The sequence below is a fragment of the Pelophylax lessonae genome (assembly GCF_965119305.1).
Source record: "Pelophylax lessonae genome assembly, chromosome: 6".
NCBI lineage: Eukaryota > Metazoa > Chordata > Amphibia > Anura > Ranidae > Pelophylax > Pelophylax lessonae.
Window position 1 is genome coordinate 61,030,218 of NC_138773.1, and position 20,260 is coordinate 61,050,477.

At 42.3% G+C, this 20,260-nt stretch overlaps 1 protein-coding gene across 1 annotated transcript in view; it reads left to right on the top strand.

Moving 5' to 3' along the window:
* Nucleotides 1–20,260, top strand: part of TBL3 (transducin beta like 3) — a 44,646-nt gene that overhangs the window by 12,015 nt on the left and 12,371 nt on the right. Inside the window, exons 8-15 of the mRNA XM_082261837.1 lie at nucleotides 3,003–3,078; nucleotides 4,775–4,871; nucleotides 6,375–6,583; nucleotides 9,533–9,674; nucleotides 10,653–10,711; nucleotides 13,593–13,699; nucleotides 14,591–14,741; nucleotides 16,183–16,413. Coding sequence (XP_082117963.1) covers nucleotides 3,003–3,078; nucleotides 4,775–4,871; nucleotides 6,375–6,583; nucleotides 9,533–9,674; nucleotides 10,653–10,711; nucleotides 13,593–13,699; nucleotides 14,591–14,741; nucleotides 16,183–16,413 — 1,072 coding nt within the window. The remainder of the gene's footprint in view (nucleotides 1–3,002; nucleotides 3,079–4,774; nucleotides 4,872–6,374; nucleotides 6,584–9,532; nucleotides 9,675–10,652; nucleotides 10,712–13,592; nucleotides 13,700–14,590; nucleotides 14,742–16,182; nucleotides 16,414–20,260) is intronic.

Sequence of the window (20,260 nt, forward strand, 5' to 3'; positions counted from 1 at the left end):
ATGTGGAATACAGGGCATCCTCCTCAACGAAAAGCTTACTGTGATTTTGGAGGACAAGCATGTTACATTTCTTGCCGTCTAGCAGCCCAGGCTCGATTACCAACCAGTCTCCCTTTTTACTATGCTGTTGCTCTACTTGTGATCCGAGAACTTATTCTTGTAGCCCCCCCCCCCCCCATTTTGTCCTTTCTTTTGGGAACAAAGCCTGTTGTCCCCCATGGCAAGGTCCCTCCCCTCTCCCCCCCCCCCCAGTCCTTTCTCTCTTGACTCTAGGGGTTCCTTCCCCACTCCCCCTCTTGCTTGAGGGTCACTATTTCTCCCCCCTTTTTTCTACTGCTAACTTTAAGCCACTGGGCCCCTTCCCCCTGTTAAAAAAAAAAACAACTGGTAGTCAACTGTATACCTTGCCTGTTTGGTCGACCACAATGGTACATTGCTGTAGGTTTTTCTACGGTATATGTCTGCCTTAATTTTCTGATGATCAGGTCTCTCCTATATTCTCCTTTTTTAAAAGTAGTACATGCTTATTATTATTATTATATATATATATATATATATATATATATATATATATATATAATTTTTTTTTTTTTTTTGTTTACTATCTGTTTTAGAATGAACAGAACAAAAAAGTATAAAAATGGGTTACAGTGTGCAATATTTGAACAGTACATCATTTGTACAAAATTTTTCTCTTACGGGAACAAAACTTAACGATTTTCGTTTAATGTGTAAGGTGTTATGTTTTTCGTACGATTTTTGTACAAGAAAAATCAGAAAAGAAAGCCTGGGCATGATCCGAAACAATAAACAACAAAGAAAGCCTTTGTCGTATGAGAATTTTCGTACGAATTTTCGTTCATTGGTTCCGATTTGCTGTAAACAAAGAGGAAAATCGGACGTTAGTGTGTACCCCACTTAAGACCAGGAAAAACGTTTGTGCAGAGAGTCCCAAATGTCCATGGTGAAGATGGTAAGAAGTGAAGTCATGGGAGCCATTGCTTTTGAGGTGCAGGGTATCCATGGAATATTTGACAAATCAGCCCCAGTTAGAGTAGATTCAAGTTGTACCCAAAGTTTAGCATTGCCCGCACATTTCCAATCAAATATCCTAGAAAGTGCTAACACGCTCATTTGTTTTGAAATATTCTTATTCACCCCTGCGTGGGTGTGTTATGTCTGACTTTTGACCATCCATTGACTTCATGGGTATGCTATGTGTATGGTTTCACTCATGTACGTGTCACATTGTTTTCCTTCCAATAACATTTTTGGTCAAGAGAAATCAGGTACTTACGTGCCTGGGTTCCAGCGCTGTTTTCCGGTAGCTGGTTTTCCTTACTGCTGTAGGACCCTGGTGAGGCCATATTGATTGCAGGAGTTGGCTGTGGCTTCCATAGGAACCACAGCTGGCTTCTGAGCTTGCGTAGTGCTTTGTGAATGATCCTGCAGCCTCCTGGGACTTGTGACATGTCCAAGAAGGCTGCAGGAGGGGGCGGGGAAATGGATGTCATGCTCACCTAGACTAGGATTGCAGAAGTTGAAGCGAGTACTGATTAAAGAAAAAAAACCTGCAACTCCGTTACAGACTGGGGGGAGGGAGTGAACCAGCAGGCTTCACTTTTTGAGTGAAGTTCGTTTTTTAAGTACCAAGAACAATACTGGAAAAAATAGGGGGTGGTTTTGGCTTCCCTCTACTTAAATTATTAATATGTATTCTCTTGTCTGTTCCTATAAAAAGCTCTGATAATATTAATGGTGATGATATAATAACAATATTGTCTATAAAAATAAATACTATTCTCCGTGCCGGTTCACACTGTTCCAACTTGTCAGACGACTTGGTTGCCTGACAAGTAGGGGTCCATGCTGTGCAATGGGACCGTTCTAATAGGAGCGACTCAGAAAAAGGTTCCTGCACCCTTTTTTTGCAAAGTCGGAGCGACTTGCATTGACTTCAAGTTATGTGAAGTCTTTGCAAGCCGCGCCGAAGTCGCGGTGCACGGGCGACAGCATTAGTCACCCGAAGACGGGTCGGATCAGTGTGAACCGACACTCAAGGAAGCAAAGGTTTTGTTTTTTTTACAAAAAAAAGTAGAACACTAACTTAAAATCTAAGGATAGTAATGCAGAGAATGTAAAACCAAAGAGCAGAGATGATGCATTACGCAAGTCTTTCCTCAGGGTTCTGTATGTTGGCTGGGCTCCATGAGAAAGGGGGGGCTTTCATCGTTGGCCCTCACATTTTAAAGCACTCACAGACATAACCCACACAAACACCCTCTGCCCGCCCCTGTAGTCCTCTGTCCAGTAAGCTACGATCTGTATGGTATTACCCCGAACATCCTCCAGGAAGTAAGTTGCTGTCTTCCACAAGGGGCAGTGTTATTCTGTGAAGAACTGCCTTGACCCCAGGTCAACATTCCAGTCCACATTTGGTCCCTTTGTTCTGGTTGAAAGCAAGACAATTTAGACACTGTAATCTTCACATTACCAGGAGGTCTGAGCTCATGCTCTCTTATTCTCATACCCCACCACACCACAAGGGGGTATGCATGAATCCTCTCCCAGATGAAGACCTGATATGCACCCTTCTGCTATACACACCCTGCTGAGTAATCTTGCTCTGCTGGCTACCCCCAGGCGTATCCAGATGGCTTAGGTATAACCCAGTTTTAACAGTCCAGAAATATCTGATATTAAAATTATGTTGCGCTTTCCAACAAATACTGTGTGGTAAACTGGAGCAACTGATCAGCAGCAACCATATAAAAAAAACTAATTGAGTGCGTACAGTGGTGTTTGGATGAAACTGGATGATTTTTGCCAAATATTACAAAGGTTTTTTCTTTAAGTATTCATATAAAACTGTTGTAGAGGAATGTAATTGAAAGTGTATGAAAGCCCTTACAATGAACATCTTTTAACTCCTCCATGATGCTTCATAACTAAGCAGAGGTCATTCATCTGTAATCTGTAATTTTGATTTTTTTTTTTTTCAGTTCTGGAAGAGATAAAATTTGTACGGTGTGGGATCTAGAGACCAAAACCTCGAAAAGGACAGTGGCCGTATATGAGGTAAGTCAGGCTTGTATACATTTAGTGCTGGCAACTGGTACAGAGGGCATAAGCTGTTGTTGAATATTCTGGAAGGTATCAAGGAGTTTTATTTCCTTAGCATTGGATATTGTTTGTCACAAAAACATTTCTTGTATTCGATATATGATAAATAGGTAGTTAGGGTCTCTTCCCTTAGGGACCGTACCCTGGCAAAAGGCACTGGCACTCTTGTTAACCTTCAAAGTAGAGTGCAGGAGCATTGATATTAGGAAAGGTGGTGACTGGATAAGAATTGCAATATTTTATGTTATATAAGCGAAGGTATCTCTAGCATTGTGTGCACATCTAACAGGATGTCAGAGAATCTTTCTTAGATTTATCTCCACTTGGAGAGGTTTCTATGTTTGGAGATGACTTTATTTAAAAAAATAATTTATACTGCCAGACTTGTAATTATGTCAGTAGCGCTCAAAAGAAACTGCTGACAAGGTGAAAGGTTATAGTAGTTTGTTTTTTGTTTGTTTGGATGTATTTTAATGGCTTGGGTGCTTTAGTTATAAAGACTAAACTTTTTTTTTTTACCATAAGCGGAACTATAATTCTGCAGTTGTTCACTGTGAACAGGCGTGTTTTTTTCATTGCAGAAGAGACATGCAATGTTACTTTTGCAATAAAATACACCTACCTACCTGTTCGTAGCATCCTCTGCCATATAAACTAAGCCCCACATGCGCAGCTCAGCTTACAGTGGCAAGACCGATCCCTGTGTGCTGAAATGATGGCCTCATGCACATGTGCTTATGTAATAAGAAAGGACAGGCGCCACTCAGTAATGCAACCACGATTTATTAAACAACAACATAGCACACTTACATGTGGGTAATGTATGGGCTTCTCCTGTTATTCTCTCAACCCCGTGGCACATGTAAGTGTGCTATGTTGTTGTTTAATAAATCTTGGTTGCATTACTGATTGGCGCCTGTCCTTTCTTATTACATATGTGCCAGCGGGATTCCGGCTTCTGCCTGCTCACAGTGCTGCCTTCAGGAACCAACATCGGATTTTGCCACATTAGGATCAACATCCCTCCATTCCAACTACAGTTCAGTGCGGGTCCTATCCATCGGCACAAGCGCCCAACACATCACTTGTCTCCTGCACATGTGCTGGAGTAACATCATCCCGTGCAAACCAATAAAGATGGCTGATAACTGGCAGAAGAAGATGCTGGCGAGGTACAGGGACTGTCCGAGGAAAGGTGAGTATTAATCTTGTTCCTTCCACTTTGATGCATTCTCTGCATAACGGAAAAAGCCCCACTATGCTACTGCGCCAGCTCTACTATAGGCTCCTGCTGCCTACAGTTAATCCCACTGTGTGTCTATAGACACACACTGCTGATAAGCCACACCTGCAGTGTGGCTTTTAACAGCGTTGTGTTTCTATAGGTGCACACAGCCTGGTTCAGGACCCAGTGGGAGCCTGCACGCATGGTTGCTTCCATAGCACCTGACTTGCTACAGAAGGCCCCCCCTAAGAATAGCAAACAGCCCCAGTGGGGACTGCTAGAAGAGAAGGCAAGGGACCTTCAAGTGCAATATTTTTGTACACAGCAGGTAAGTATAACATCTTTAAAAAAAGAAAAATTGCCTTTTTGTTCATCTTTTTTCTTTTACATTTATTGCAAAGAAAATGTATATGTTGTGTTTTCCAGAGTGTGGAGGTGGTATTGCTTCTTCCAGATTCCTCAGATGTGATTGGCAGAGAAGATAATGCAGAGTCCCCCCTCTTTGTTACAGCGGGCAGTAAAGGTGAGCTGCACTACTAAACAAGAAACACAGCATATATGGGTAGGGAGCAAATGGGATTTCGTCCACATATACAACTAAAGATGTTACATAGAAAATGACATATGTTGATGAGGTCATTTACACTGTGGTGATCACATATATACCGCTTTCTCTTTGCCACTTATACAGGTTCTCTTTAAAGCCTAATTTGTAGTTGTAGGTAAAGTATGTAAACGTGTAGAGAAAAGCTACATTGGGAATACCTTATTATTTTAGGATGATTCCCAGCAGCAGCCTAAACATCCCTCCCCTGATAGTCAGCTACAGAAAGTACCGCTGCTCTTTGTGTAAATGCAGCGGTGACACACCCCCTGTGAGTCAGACCTATAGCTCTGCATTTAGCAGAACTCATGGTCCCAACTGATTTGCACAGCTCTAGTTCTAACATGGGTGGGGGTATGTTGGACCGATGTAGAGAGACCATTGATTCCACCCAGAGAGCAACAGTCCTCTGCAGCTGAATGTCAGAGGAGTGGACTGCTGCAGGGACGATATTAAAGAACTAGGAACAGTAAGAAATGTATAATTCTTTTTTCTCTTGCATGTTCATTTTAACAGTTTTTACGAAGGAGCTAAGAATCTGTACTCTATAAACTGTGTGATTATTAACTTCAATTATCTATTCATGTGAAAAGCAAATTCTTGTTTGCTTTAAATATTGGATCATGGGCATACGAAATAATTAAACCGGAATTTACACATGGCTGAATAATTGATGTATAAAATTCACACGTTAGTATGCAAAGGCTAACTCCTTTAGTAAATCCACCACGATGCATCTTCATACTTTAAAGCAAAATATGATCTTACACATTCAATATCTATCCACCTCCATCCCTATATAGATAGATAGATAGATAGATATAGATATATCTCTCTCTCTCTCTCTCTCTCTCTCTCTCTCTCTCTCTCTCTCTCTCTCTCTCTATCTCTCTATATATATATATATATATAACAATAGTTTTGGGACTTTAAATGAGGTCATTAAATTATTAAATATCACAAGGGATATAAGATGCAATCTTATTGTACATTCCTTGATTATTGATGATGCATAAAAATACAAATATAATGCATATGTACAGAGAACTGACATATGACAATTCATATGTTGTTACACTTCATAATAATAAATAATAAATAATTATTATTTTTTATGAATTGTAACAACATATGAATTGTCATATGTCAGTTCTCTGTACATATGCATTATATTTGTATTTTTATGCATCATCAATAATCAAGGAATGTACAATAAGATTGCATCTTATATCCCTTGTGATATTTAATAATTTAATGACCTCATTTAAAGTCCCAAAACTATTGTTTTTTGTTATCTTCATACTATACCTAAAAGCCTCACTTGGACTTACTTAGGCACAATTAACATTTGTAGACATTCCCTATAACACAGCAGATCTTCACTTCCAATCACCTTCAATGTCACCCATTGTTCAATGACAGGTATCTTGCGGGTGTGGGATGCGACCACTTCTAGGTGTGTGTACAGTCAGAGCTTGCCTCACACCAGCAAGAAAGTGTCAGAGGAAGAAGGGGATGAGCACAGCCTGATTCATTGCCTGCTTCTGCCCAATCAGAGGGAGGTTGTCACTGTCACAGCGGAACACAATATCCTCATTTATGATCTTCAGGACCTCCAGCTAAAGAAACAGGTACAGTCATCTCCTTTTATAGCAGGAATAGTTCATCAATGTCTTCTTATAAATAGACATTTTTTAGCAAGGTTTTAAAGAACTTCACAAAATGCTATTTTTAATCATATATCTTTAGAAGCTAACTTTTATTATCTTAATCCTCCTCAAATAAATTATAATATATTCCAGTTTACTTAAAGTGCTCACCTTTTCATAAAAAATGAGAAAAAACTAACACCATACACCTCTCCTCCTTGTCACACTCCCTGCAACGCTTATCTTCATGGATGATTAGCTTTCACAGGCCACGCAGGGGTCTGATTATTTGAAGGCGGCAGTCGTCTTCTGGGATGGATCGGAGTGATTCTGATTGGTCACATGCTGGCACGGGACCACTTGAACTATTCAGATTTGCTCTAATCCATCCCAACATCCCTAAGGTAAGAAGACCGCTGCTTTCAAATCCCCGACCCCTGCACAAGCTCAACAGTGAAAGGTAATTGTTTATGGAGGTAAGTGCAGCGGGGAATGAGGAGGGTATACAGTGTTCATCTTCATTTTTTTTTTTTTTTTTTTAAAAAGGTGTGAACTTACACTTTAGATTTGTGGCTGCTTTCGTTTTCATTTTTTTTTTTTTTTTAATTCCATGTAGTGATGCTGTCATTAACACACTGGGGCTTGATTTACTAAAGGCAAAAATACTGAGCATTGCAAGTGCTGTTGCTCTAGAGCTTAGTAAATGCAAAGAATACCCAAACACATGCAAGGGAAAAAAAAAAAAAAACAGCATTTTTGCTTGCACATGATTGGTGATAGAAATCAGCAGAGTCCCCTTTTTCCAGAGAGTCCCCTCGAATCTAGAGCAACTACACTTGCAGTGCACAGTATGTTTGTCTTTAATAAATCAACCTCACTGCCTGTCCTAGGATGACAATGCTCACTCACTGTATTGTATCTCTGGAGCAGTGTTTTCATTGTAGGATGGGACTACAGAACACCTCTCCCTCATCTCTTCGCTATAGAATAGGGGGAAGTTGTTTTTTGTTGCTGGCAACTTGCTGTGCACTCTGCATGTGCTGACTGTTATCACTTTGCATTGTTCCAGGTTTTTTCTTTGCTTCAGATACACTTTTTACCTGCCCTTCTCTTCCAGAGAAAAATTTTATTGTTGGACTACAGTGGATTTTTCCGGGTCAGCTTTGGGTGCACACTTGCAGTTTTACCAGGCTTTCTGTGTTTATTTTCTGGCTCCCTTAGGCTGCATTCACACTTGAGCGTAGTGTTTTACCGCGATTTTTACCGCAATTTTTACAGCAATTTTCAGGCGTTTTTTTTCAGGCGTTTTTGGAGGCAGGCAATGACATCTATCAAAAACGCTGGTAATCAGCCCAAAAAGAAGCTCATGTACTTTTTTCAGCTACAGGCGTTTTGCAAAACACTCATATGTGAACAGGGGCCATTTAAATGAATGGGGTTTTACTTGTTGGGCGTTTTGGAACATTTTTTTTTAGCGTTTTTGGAGCTGTAAAACACTCAAAAATGCCCAGGTGTGAATGGAGCCTTAGTGTCTTCTACTTTCTTGAATTTAGACTCATCTCCGGCCCACCTTCTACACCGAACTGTTCTGTTATTAAACCCTCTTATAGCCATTGACATACACTATATTCCGAAAAGTATTGGGACGCCTGCCTTTACACGCACATGAACTTTAATGGCATCCCAGTCTTAGTCCATAGGGTTCAATAATGAGTTGGCCCACCTTTTGCAGCTATAACAGCTTCAACTCTTCTGGGAAGGCTGTCCACAAGGTTTAGGAGTGTGTCTATGTGAATGTTTGACTATCCTTTTAGAAGTGCATTTGTGAGGTCAGGCACTGATGTTGAACGAGAAGGCCTGACTCGCTGTCTCCACTCTAATTCATCCCAAAGATGTTGAGGTCATGACTCTGTGCAGGCCAGTCTTTATGGACCTTGCTTTGTGTACTGGTCCAAATCATTTGGTGGAGGGGGGATTATGGTGTGGGTTTTTCTTTTTTATACAGGAGCTGGGCTTTTGCCCCTTAGTTCCAGTGAAGGGAACTCTTGAGGCGTCAGCATACAAAGACGTTAGGACACTTTCATGCTCCCAACTTTGTGGGAACAGTTTGGGGATGGCCCCTTCCTGCTCCAACATCACTGCGCACAGTGCACAAAGCAAGGTCCATAAAGACATGGATGAGCGAGTTTGGGCTGGAGGAAATTGACTGGCCTGCACAGAGTCCTGACTTCAACCCGATAGAATACCTTTGGGATGAATTAGAGTTGAGACTGCGAGCCAGGCCTTCTCATCCACATCAGTGCCTGACCTCACAAATGTGCTTCTGGAAGAATGGTGAAACATTCCCATAGACACACTCCTAAACCTTGTGGACAGCCTTCCCAGAAGAGTTGAAGCTGTTATAGCTGCAAAGGGTGGGACAACTCAATATTGAACCCTACGGGCTGAGATTGGGATGCCATAAAAGTTAATGTGCGTAATAAAGGCAGGCGTCCCAATACTTTTGTAATATAATACTAGATGTAGTGTTGGATTGCTGCTGTGATTAACCCCTAGGGGTGAGAACTGGAAACTTTGTGCAATATTTAGATATTACATTAACAGCGCATATCTTGGAGCAAGGTGGTATACCGGGTGTCAATACCAACACACCTGGTATCACCAATCTACACACTATTCAATCTAGCAATTTTTCCTATACCACCTTGCTCCAGGATATGCTGTTGATATTGCACAAAGTTTCCACTTTTGTAATATAGTTCATATTATGACGAAGGCCCTCTAGGGCTGAAACATGTCAACTTTCTCTGTGCATTGTCCTCCCCTGTTGTCTTGATGGATTTAAAATGCAGAAATAATTTTGTACCTACAAGGTATACCGTGTTGCTGACCACCTTTATTTATATTCTAAATTAACCTGTTCTAATCCAGTTTGCAGGCTACAATGATGAAGTCCTGGATGTGAAATTCCTGGGCCCATCTGATTCTCATGTCGTGGTCGCTACAAACAGCCCCCAAATTAAAGTGTTTGAACTGGCAACATCCAACTGCCAAATCCTGTATGGCCACACAGGTAAGAGCTGGTATTTTTCTGGAAGATTTACTATGCATTAGGAAATGTGCATTTTTACTTGAATCTTAGTTTCCTGTTTCTTGTATATCCTAATAAATATTCAGCAGTGTTTGAAGCACCCAAACCATTAAAGAGATGCTGTCACCTGACAATTCATTTTACAACAATCTTCCCATAATATTATGTGTGCATTGAAGATATTATAGGGATGTTCTTTATCTGTAAAAAGCCTCCCTTATGTAGGCCTATAAGAGTCCTAAGACTGCTGCTGGCCGCTGTCATCTTGGATGTGATGTCAGCAGCCTCGGAGCAGTCACCCAAATATCTCACTTTATTCCCCTTTACACCGCCCCTGGCAGCTACATGAAAGTTTATATGAGGCTGGAGAAGACTAGCTGGGCCAGCATGGACAGTGATTAGACACTCTCAGAAGAGGCGAGGGCTGTACTAAGGATTTGACTCTTTCTGGAGTAGTCAAGTTTGCTACCAAGTTCCGAGGCACAATTGTTCAAGGGACAGAAAAACACTGTAAGTAAGCATTTGAAATACTTTCTTTACCTGCAAACTAAAAGCCCCGCTTTTAAAAATTGTGAACAGGCAAGCTCTTTATTGTAGAAGAGACATGCAATGTCTCTTCTGCAATACAAGAAACCTACTTGCCTGCTCGCAGTCTGCTTTGGAATGTCAGCTCAGCACCTGTGTGCCGAGGTGACTGCACTCTTCCATGATGTCCAGTGAAGACTTCCACAATCCGGCACCTGACGGAAGCCAGGTAGAAGGTGCTGACGCTGCGAGAGACTTTAGACCATTGAACAATAGGTAAGTATCACAGAGTTTAGCTCCACTTTAAGTTGGTGATTGGGTCCCTTGAAATTACAGCAGGAGAGTACATTACGAATACAGCTGCAAAAATAGTGCATTAAATATTGTATATTTTAAGGTTTGCTTATTACACTCATTGATGATTATGTTTTCTAGAAACTGTTCTGGCAATTGACGTGTTTAAAAAAGGGCTCCTGTTTGTTAGCTGTGCAAAGGTAAGGTCCCAAAACTCAGTAGGAATTACAGACAATATTGTGTATAATTTTGATTGTAAAGGGAATATGCAAATAATGAGGTCTGATAATAATACTGCTAGCTTTAAAGAGGACCTGTACTGTGGAAGCTGTGCCCAAAACAAAGAGTAAAGGGCTAGTCACCAGAATTGTATGTAGGCTCCCTGCAGCTAATCTTTTCCCCAATGCTGACTTAGCATGTCTCGTTCTGAGCCAGGTCTCTGTGAAGTAGCAGCAATCTTGGCAGAGGCAGAGCTTTGCTTCCTCATGTCAGAGCTGCCCCCTTGATGATTGGTGGGGTAATGATCTAGAAGTAGCAGGAGTGGTGGAAAATACATAGATCCACAGAATGATGGAAGAAAAGAGATCCTTGCACTGCACATCCTGAGGTACAGCTTTCCTGTCCAGCAAGGGGACAAGTGGGCCGCGCAGTAGTGGCATCAATAGATCTCACTTCGAATCTAGAACTCAGGGGGAGCAGTGCTTTAGATCAGTGTTTCTCAACTCCGGTCCTCAGGGCACACTAACAGGCCAGGTTTGCAAGAAAACTGAAATACATCACAGGTGATCTCATTTTCTGCTCAATGATTGCAGTATTCAAGTCTGCATCTCCCCAAGGTAATACCTAAAATCTGGCATGTTAGTGTGCCCCGAGGACCGGAGTTGAGAAACACTGCTTTAGATGATCTCACACTGCAGATATACAGCAATGAGGCTGAAGAATCAAAAGTTCATTGCAAGTTTTAGCAAAGTCAAACCTTTTTAGACTTTTGGATGCATGAACGTTGCAAGTCAGTGACTCGCTAGGAAATGAAAACAGGATCTGAATGAAAGCCCCAGCGATGGCAGCTCCTATATCACCCTCCTTACAGGTTTACATTAGTATGCAGCTCTATAGGAGTGGTGATTTCTTGCAGAAGGAACTGCTTTATAGGGTTAATTTAGTTTGTTCCACCTTCAGGTCTTCTCCATTGTTTTAGCACATAGTGCTTGGGAGAAGACTAGTTTTTTCCTTCCTATGCAGAATAGTCCTTTGGAATTAGAACTGGTTTCTCACCAAGGAGAAAATATGTGGCAGTTAATCTATGTTTTGGTTTTGGTTGGACATTAAGGAAGTTTTATTTAAATTTTTTCAGTTGTAGGCGGTAGTGTCTTTTGACTGTACCAGTCGATCAGGTTGCCTATCATATGCTGGTGATAACAGCTGGGGACAGCACACAGTTTTCTTTGTTCTTTTTTTAAAATAAAGTGGTTGTAAACCCTCACATATAGCCAGGGAAGTGACTGGTCTCATGTGATATACAGAGATGAAACAAAGCCTCCTACATCAATTGTACCTGTTTATCTACAGCAGTCTTTCCCCTACATTCATTCAAAGTGCAGAATTTACACAGGATCTCTCATACCTGAAAAGTAGGGGGCGGAAAGCTGAAGTTAGATCAGTTAGGAGAGCTCTGAGATCTGATTAGAGGGAAGGGACACCCCGCCCCTTCACACAGGAACAGAGCTGAGGCTGTCAATCTCCTGGCGCTCCCTCCCCTGTCACCATTTTTTTTTTAATTCCTTTATTTAATAAGACGTTGCAATACAAACAGAGTTAAGGCACATCGGGTAAAAATGAAACAGTGCAATCTGACAACAGCATCATAAACATCGTTTCGTCAAAGGTTACAGTAGCTGTAGGGTGAACATGGTCAACTGGACCAGAAAGGTGAGGCAAACCCCTCCCGGATGTGCATAGTAACTGACATATCAAATTAAACAAAGATTGGCGGGTTTGGGGACAAGTAAACAACCTCAGTTATACAAAACTTGTGATTGTCGGGTACCAAGGTAGTACCGACAGAAAGGCTCCTGTACAGAACAGGAGCAAGAAACCACGACTCCTAACAATGGAGTCAGTCAGGGAATGAACAAGCAGTTCAGATATAAGCTACAGAAGACCCCAGACTTGGGGAGAAAGTGTGGCTACATACAGAGGGGAGAGTAGGGGGAAGGTGGCAGGAACCACAGGGTGAAGAGGAGAAAAGCACAAGAGGGAAGGGAGGGAGGAAGCTGAAGGGGCTGGCGAGACCATGTCCCCAGGCCCATACCCCCCCAGCCCTAGCCGGAGACAGAGAGCTCTTGCAGGTAGGCGTCTGTACAGGTGAAGTAGTCCCACGGTCCCCATTTGTCCCGAAAAGCCTGTTCCCGATTATACAGAGTAGCCGACAAGTCCTCCATGTCCTGAAGCTCCTTCACCTTCGAAAACCATAAAGACCTCGTGGGTGCATCAGGCGATCTCCCCCTGTCACCATTTTTTTCTTGGTGTCAGGAAAACTTGTCAGAAGTGATTCATGCTTATTCCAGAGAAAGGAGGCAGCAGACAGAAGTGACACTTAGTGCTCTGGAATGAGACAACGGTCCACACTATAGAGGGATATGCGTTATTCATATTTCATGTCTGAGGTTTACAACCACTTTAAGTCCCCTAATAAAAAAAATAAAACTCTTCTTGAGGAAAACCTGTGCCATAGTGGTCATCATTAAAGTTCTCTCTTCCTGATAATGATTAGTTGCTTGCTGTCGTGCTGATTTCTTCAATACTTCCTAAGTCCCTGGGCTGGAACAAGTATGCTTTTACTTTGCCATGACTTCACCTAATGTCTCAGAAAGCGCTAAAGTCAAAGAAGTAGGCATGACTGTCAAACAATTGGAATTTTTAGAAGTCGCTCAGTAATTTAGGTCCGTCTTTTACTTCCTGCTCTTACAGAGAACTTTAAAGCTACAGTTATTGTTTAGAGATATCGAGCAATAAGTGTAAAGTAAAGATTTGGAGCAACACCAGTTTTTATATTTCCTATCGCTGCTTCCTTTAATTTAGGACAAAACTGTCAGAGTTTGGAAGATGGCAAAGTCTAATGGAAAGGTGACTTGTGTAGCCATGGGTGGAGGTCATGCTAACGGTGTTGGAGCAATCTCCTGTTCAAGGTAGGAATCAACAGTCTGTGAATTTTCTATATCAAATACTCCCAGTGGGGTTATGTAAGGGAGAGTAGACAGGATTGGGAAAGCATGGACTCAATACCCTCTGTTCTCATAGATAAAACACATCATATGCCCTAGACAAAAGAAACTATAAGTGGACTGTGTGGTCACAAAGAACCAAGATGAGTGGGTAGTCGAGTACTAAACCATGGGTGCTCCACCTGTGGCCCTCCAGCTGTCACAGAACTACAAGTCTCATCATGCCTCTGCCTGGGAGTCGTACTGTAACTGCCAGCCTTGCAATGCCTCATGGGACTTGTAGTTCCGCAATAGCTGGACGGTAATGGGTTGGCACCCATGTCCTGGACAAATACCGTTTGCAGCACCTAGGTGGACACTGCAGCCTTTAGACCTGGAGGGGGCGCTTCCTCTAGAATGCACACAAATGGAGGAAAAGGACAGCCAGAAGGGCCACCATAGTGTTGTAGCTAAAAGTAACAATTTATTGAATGTAAATAAGTTGCAGTCTCAGAAGTAGAGAGAGGCAGGGCAGGATAGTAAAGCGCCACAACACTGTGCTCAGCAGCCAAGGGTGGAGGAGAGCCGGCATCTGACACAGCCAGGGAGATGGTGGCGGGTGCTGGGTATAGCTGTGCTAAGTCTGAGAGACATCCATCCAATCAGAGGGCAGCAGCGATGACAGGAGACGCCTATTTATGTCCACTAATACAGGAGGTGTATTACTGGCCAGAGCCCCAGGTGATAACAGAGGCAAAAAAGCCAAAAAAATAAAACTAATGCAGCCACCACATCTCATTGGTACGCTGCAATATATAACATTTTTGGTTTTGGGTTCATACCGCTTTAACGCACCTATTTCTTCTATTTTATCAGATTGAAGGAGTCCTTTATAGTGAGTGGAAGTCAGGATCTAACCTTAAAGATATGGAAGCTCCCAGAATCCATTATGTCCAAGCAAGTTAAAGGCCAGTTACCTGGGATGCAAAGCTTACATGCAGCTTGTACGGAGAAGGCACATGATAAGGTGAGATGTCTGTATGGTTTGGGGATTTTTTTTTATACATATTCAGAAATAAATTGTGACTTTATTAAATTTTATTAAACGCATTGGACATAATTTACTAACACTGGAGAGTGCAAAATATGTTGCAGCTGTGCATAGTAGCCAATCAGCTTCTAAATGCATGTTGTTCAGTTAAGTTTTGACAAAAAAGAAAATGGAAGCTGATTGGTTTCTAAGCAGAGCAGCACCATAGTTTGCACTCTCCAGTTGTAGTAAATCTATCCCTTTGTTTATTTTCTTGCTGCATATGTAGATGGGGAAAGCCATTTATACTCATTATAAATGCAGGCTGTGCAGTTTGGTTGGTGCTGCACATTGTCTGTGCTTTATCCCTGCTTTGATCAGTTTTCTCAGTCGGCTCCAGCAGAAACGACTTATCCTCAAACTGATTTAAATCCTGACTCCGGCCTCTGGGTCTTAACCCCATCCCCCTTTTCCCCTCCCAAATCAACCTGCCCTAGAGCACCTGATGGTATTTTATGCGGTTACTTTTTTTTTTTTTTTTTGAAAATTAAATGCATACATTTATCTGATGTCTTCAGTTGAGTCCTGTGACAAAGCAGGGTCATCTTCCTCTTCCCTCTTTGTGAGGGATCCTCATTGATGCAAACATCAGATGTGAGATGATTACAGCCACACACACCTACACAGGTTGAACTGGATGGACTATTGTCTTTATTCAACCTCACCTACTATGTAAATAGTGCTGATGTGGTGAAGTTGGTGCCTCTCTGTGCATTATTACACTGGAAGTGCAGGATGCTGTGGTGACGCCTACTTAAGGCTGGTCCTTGATGCCCTGCTGCACCCACAGTATGTCCTCTGGGCTGAATGACACAGGAAGGGTGAGGATTTCTAGTGCTAGAATTTAAGTACTGCATGACACATCACTGAGCAGGAGTTGAATGCTGCAGCCTGCACTGTATTTATTTTAAAACACCTAGGGGCTTTTAGTTGAAGAAAAAAAATTACCTGGAGTTGGGTTTAAACTCTGGCATCAGGAAAGATGACAAATGCACCGATATTGAGTTAGGGAACATCTACAAGGTGTATATGACATTGCATAGTAACATAACATAGCTCAGCAAGCATGGGCAATTTACAAAATGAAAAACGCAGTTCAATACAGTCTGATATGCTGCTTCCATAGATCATCAGTATAACTAGAGACATTGCAGTGTGACTTATAACCAGCAGGTGGCGCAGTGTATTGAACTTCCAGCGATGGTTCCACATAATACTGACCAGATGTAGGAGGAGGTACCCATTTTATTTCGAGGTTAGAAGCAGATGGGGAAATCCATTTATACTGGAATTAAATATTTGAGATTGTTCCTGGGTAAATGTTATATTGCGTGCATAATAAAAAATAAAAGTATTCATTTTTGTTCCATCTTCGCAGGATATTAACAGCATTGCTGTATCTCCCAATGACAAGCTGGTTGTCTCCGGCTCTCAAGACAAAACAGCCAAGCTGTGGTCAGCAGCAGACCTGTCCTTAGTGGGTGTCTTCAGAGGACACAAGAGGGGCATCTGGTGTGTTCAGTTTTCGCCAGCAGACCAAGTTGTAGCCACAGCATCTGCAGACGGATCCCTGAAACTGTGGGGGCTGCAAGACTTCAGTTGTTTGAAGGTGATGATGATTTGTTTATGGATACTGTGCAGATAAAGGAAGGTGGGGGGCTCAGGGGCTCACCCTTCTCTCCTTCTAGTGTTTAATCACAAAATGTTATTGTGCCTATTGATAATTTCCCTGAACATAAGTGCCCAGAGGTGTCTGCTGCCTACCTTAAAGGTTATGCTCACCTTTTGGAACATGTTATTTAGGGTGGAACATGTAACATGGTCCAGCAGCTGCATCCATCCCCCCAAACATCAAATAATTACCGCAATATCTGTGTGCCTAACTACCCACTCTCAGAACCCACCAGTTCTTAAAAATGTGCTTTTATTTAAACTGCATTAAAGGGTTCCACAAATAGCAATAAAAATAAAAGTACAGTAGGTCCCCTTCTTACGAACGTGTTCCATTCTGGGAGCACGTTTGTAACTCTGCTTTGTTCGTAAGTCCAACAAAGTGAGGTTTATAATGCCTTTCACACAAATAATGCATAAAAGAACAAACAAACACAAAAAATACTATAAAGAAAACATTTTTAATCTTACAGTACCCTGAAATGTACTGTATAACAGCTGGCATACAGGTGCTTGCATGGAGTAAACAGTTAAGAAGAGTTACTGACTGGAGGAGAAAGGGGAGGTGGGAGATGGAGGAGTTGAAGGATCATTCGAAATAGGACAAGATGCTATTTCACTCATGCCTGATGTTGATGGCACAGGTTCTGGTTCCTTGTTGGATTCAATTCTATCTACCCTATTAAAAAAAAAATGGTCCAGTGATGTCTGGGTAGTAGCTCTTTTTTTCTCATCATAGATGACACTGTAACACTGGATGGCATTCTGAACCGCTGCTGCAGCCTTTGTGTACCGTTCTACTTTTGGGTCCAGTGCCTCCTCAAATAAAGAAAATCCCCTTGCCATTTCCTTTGTCCTAAATCTCTTTGGCTCTTCAGTTATTTCTTCCTCTTGGCTCTCTTCATCCTTTTGGTGGGCCTCCAATTCCATCAAGTCTTCCTTTGTAAGATCCTTGTGTTGCACAGCAAGGAGTTCAGTGAAGTCATCCTTTTTTACAGATCTAGCTCCAGCTTCTCGCTGAAGGTCACTAATGCCTCGTTTCCACTGAGCGGAATAGTTCGGGTCAGTACAGTTTGGAAGGGTTAGAATGGTCCTGCCTATTCAGGTAAGCATTTCCACTGCAAGTGGGACCGCCAGGGGCCATGCAGGGTTCACACCAAACGTGGTGTTTGTTTTGTGCTTTCGTTTGACGTGAGCATTGACGTTTTCCTGTCCACCAATCAGTGGAATGTATCGTGTGACGCCAGTAGCTCCGCCCTAACCGTACCGTACCATTTCCTATGGCCTTACATCTGAAGGAGGACCAGGAATGGTGCGGTTTGGTTCGGTTGTATGGGCCACTTTCATAATGGAAACACTCAAAATAGCGTACCATACCGAACTGACCCGAACCGATCGGCTCAGTGGAAACGAGGCATTAAGTTGCCAAAGACCTCTTTGGACTCCTCACCCACCTCAAATCAAGGAACATCCTAAACTGCGGGCAAAGGGTCTTCCAAACCCCATTCATATTGACAGTTGTAATCTCACACCAAGCAAAGTCCATGTTTTTTTTATGGCCTTGTGGATGTTATAGTCCTTTCAAAATTGTCACAAGGTTGTTTCTGATTCATCAGTCTCCTTTACTGCCTGATGAAAATTGTGACTTAAATAATATTTCTTGAATATTGCAATAACTCCCTGGTCCATAGATTGGATAAGTGCCGTAGTATTCGGTGGCAGATGCACTATGAAGTTGGGATGAAAGTCATCCATGAATAGGGGTGGCCCGTAGCATTGTCAAACAGCAAAAGAATGTTAAATGGGACATCTTTCTCCAATTAGTATTTCTCTATCACTAGGATAAAGTGCTGGAAAAACCAGTAACCCACAGTGGCGACTCTAGGAACAATATATAAGGGGGAGGGAGGGCACATAAGATACCACAGTCAAAACTGGAGGGGGGGGGGGGAATACGGGAGTAATGCAGTATGCAATGATACCTTTTTATTGTGCTAACCTAACACTTAAAAGACAAGCTTTCAAGAGTTTTCCTTTCTTCCACAGGTATTGCTTCAGACCTGAGAAAGAGGAAAACTCTTAAAAGCTTTTCTTTATAGTTTAAAGCAATTTCAGAAAACAGTTTATGCAGTAATAACCCCTAGTATTGGTGCCAGTTTACGCAGTAATAACCCCTAGTATTGGTGCCAGTTTATGCAGTAATAGCCCCTAGTATTGGTGCCATTTTTTTCTGCAGTAATAGCCCCTAGTATTGGTGCCACTTTACGCGGTAATAACCCCTAGTATTGGTGCAAATTTATGCAGTAATAGCTCCTAGTATTTGTGCAAGTTTATGCAGTAATACCCCTTAGTATTGGTGCCAGTTTATGCAGTAATAGCCCCCAGTATTGGTGCCAGTTTACGCAGTAATAGCCCCCAGTATTGGTGCCAGTTTACGCAGTAATAGCCCCCAGTATTGGTGCCAGTTTACGCAGTAATAGCCCCTAGTTTTGGTACCAGTTTACGCAGTAATAGTCCCTAGTATTGGTGCCAGTTTACGCAGTAATAACCCCTAGTTTTGGTGCAGTTTACGCAGTAATAAAGCCTAATATTGGTGCCAGTGTGTGCAGTAATAAAGCCTAGTATTGATGCCAGTTTAGGCAGTAATAAAGCCTAATATTGGTGCTAGGTTTTGCAGTAATAAAGCCCAATATTGGTGCCAGTTTACGCAGTAATAACCCCTAGTATTGGTGCAGTTTACGCAGTAATAAAGCCTAGTATTGATGCCATGCTCTAAGTGCGGAGGAGGTAGGGAAGAAGAGTGAGACCTGCCAAACACAGTGATAAGTGTTAAGGCCAGCCGCGACAGTCTTCACACTTGTATCAACTTCATGGGAGATATTTGATTTCCCCGCGGGCCTCCTGATGCGATACAATACAGTGCACCTGTCCATGCGGGACTCCTTCCCTCCGCCACACACCGTGGCAAAACTAAGGGGGAGTGCTGCTACAGCGCACCTCTTAATCTGGGACTCATACCCAGCAGGGATGCCCAACCTTTTGAGGAGCGAGGGCCACTTTAGTGACTTGGTAATCGGTTGCGGGCCACAATGAGCGGAGCGGGCAGATGACAGATCCGTGTCCACTCAGCATATGCAGAGCAGACATGGACACAGCTCGCTTTGCTCTATGGGCTCTCCGATCCGATCCCCCCAGACAGAAGAGGACAGATCCCTTCTTGTTTTTTTTAAGTGGATAGGAGCTTCCTATGAATATGTCTTATTGGAGGAAACGCGTCAGCAACGTCGCTATTGCCATCAGTTTCTGTATTTACTGCATATGTCTACTGGATGCTTGTAAGTGTGTCTTTGACTTTTTATGAATAAAAGTTTTTAAGCAGTTTTACACTGTCGGCTTTGTCTGGCCTGTTCCTCCATGTATTACTGTGAGAGACCTGCGAGTTCCTTTATGAGACGCTCTGGCCACCTCTTCATAACATCGGGTGTTTGGAAATTACAGCAATTACCAGCTTGTATGGCCCATGTACTATAAAGTATTTTTGGGTCCATACCCTCCGGTGAGCGCATTCACTGTCTCTTTCGGTGTGTGGGGATTCCTATCGCGGTTTACCATCACCTATGAGTTTGGATGTACACGCTTTTATTTTTATTTTCACTTGGGACTTCATGAACTTTTCATTCCACTTATATGTGTATATGCATTTGTTCATTTATGTAGCGCTGCACTTTATTTTATATTTTGTGTTAGAGTAGGAGAGAGGTGAAGCCGACATTAAATGATACATA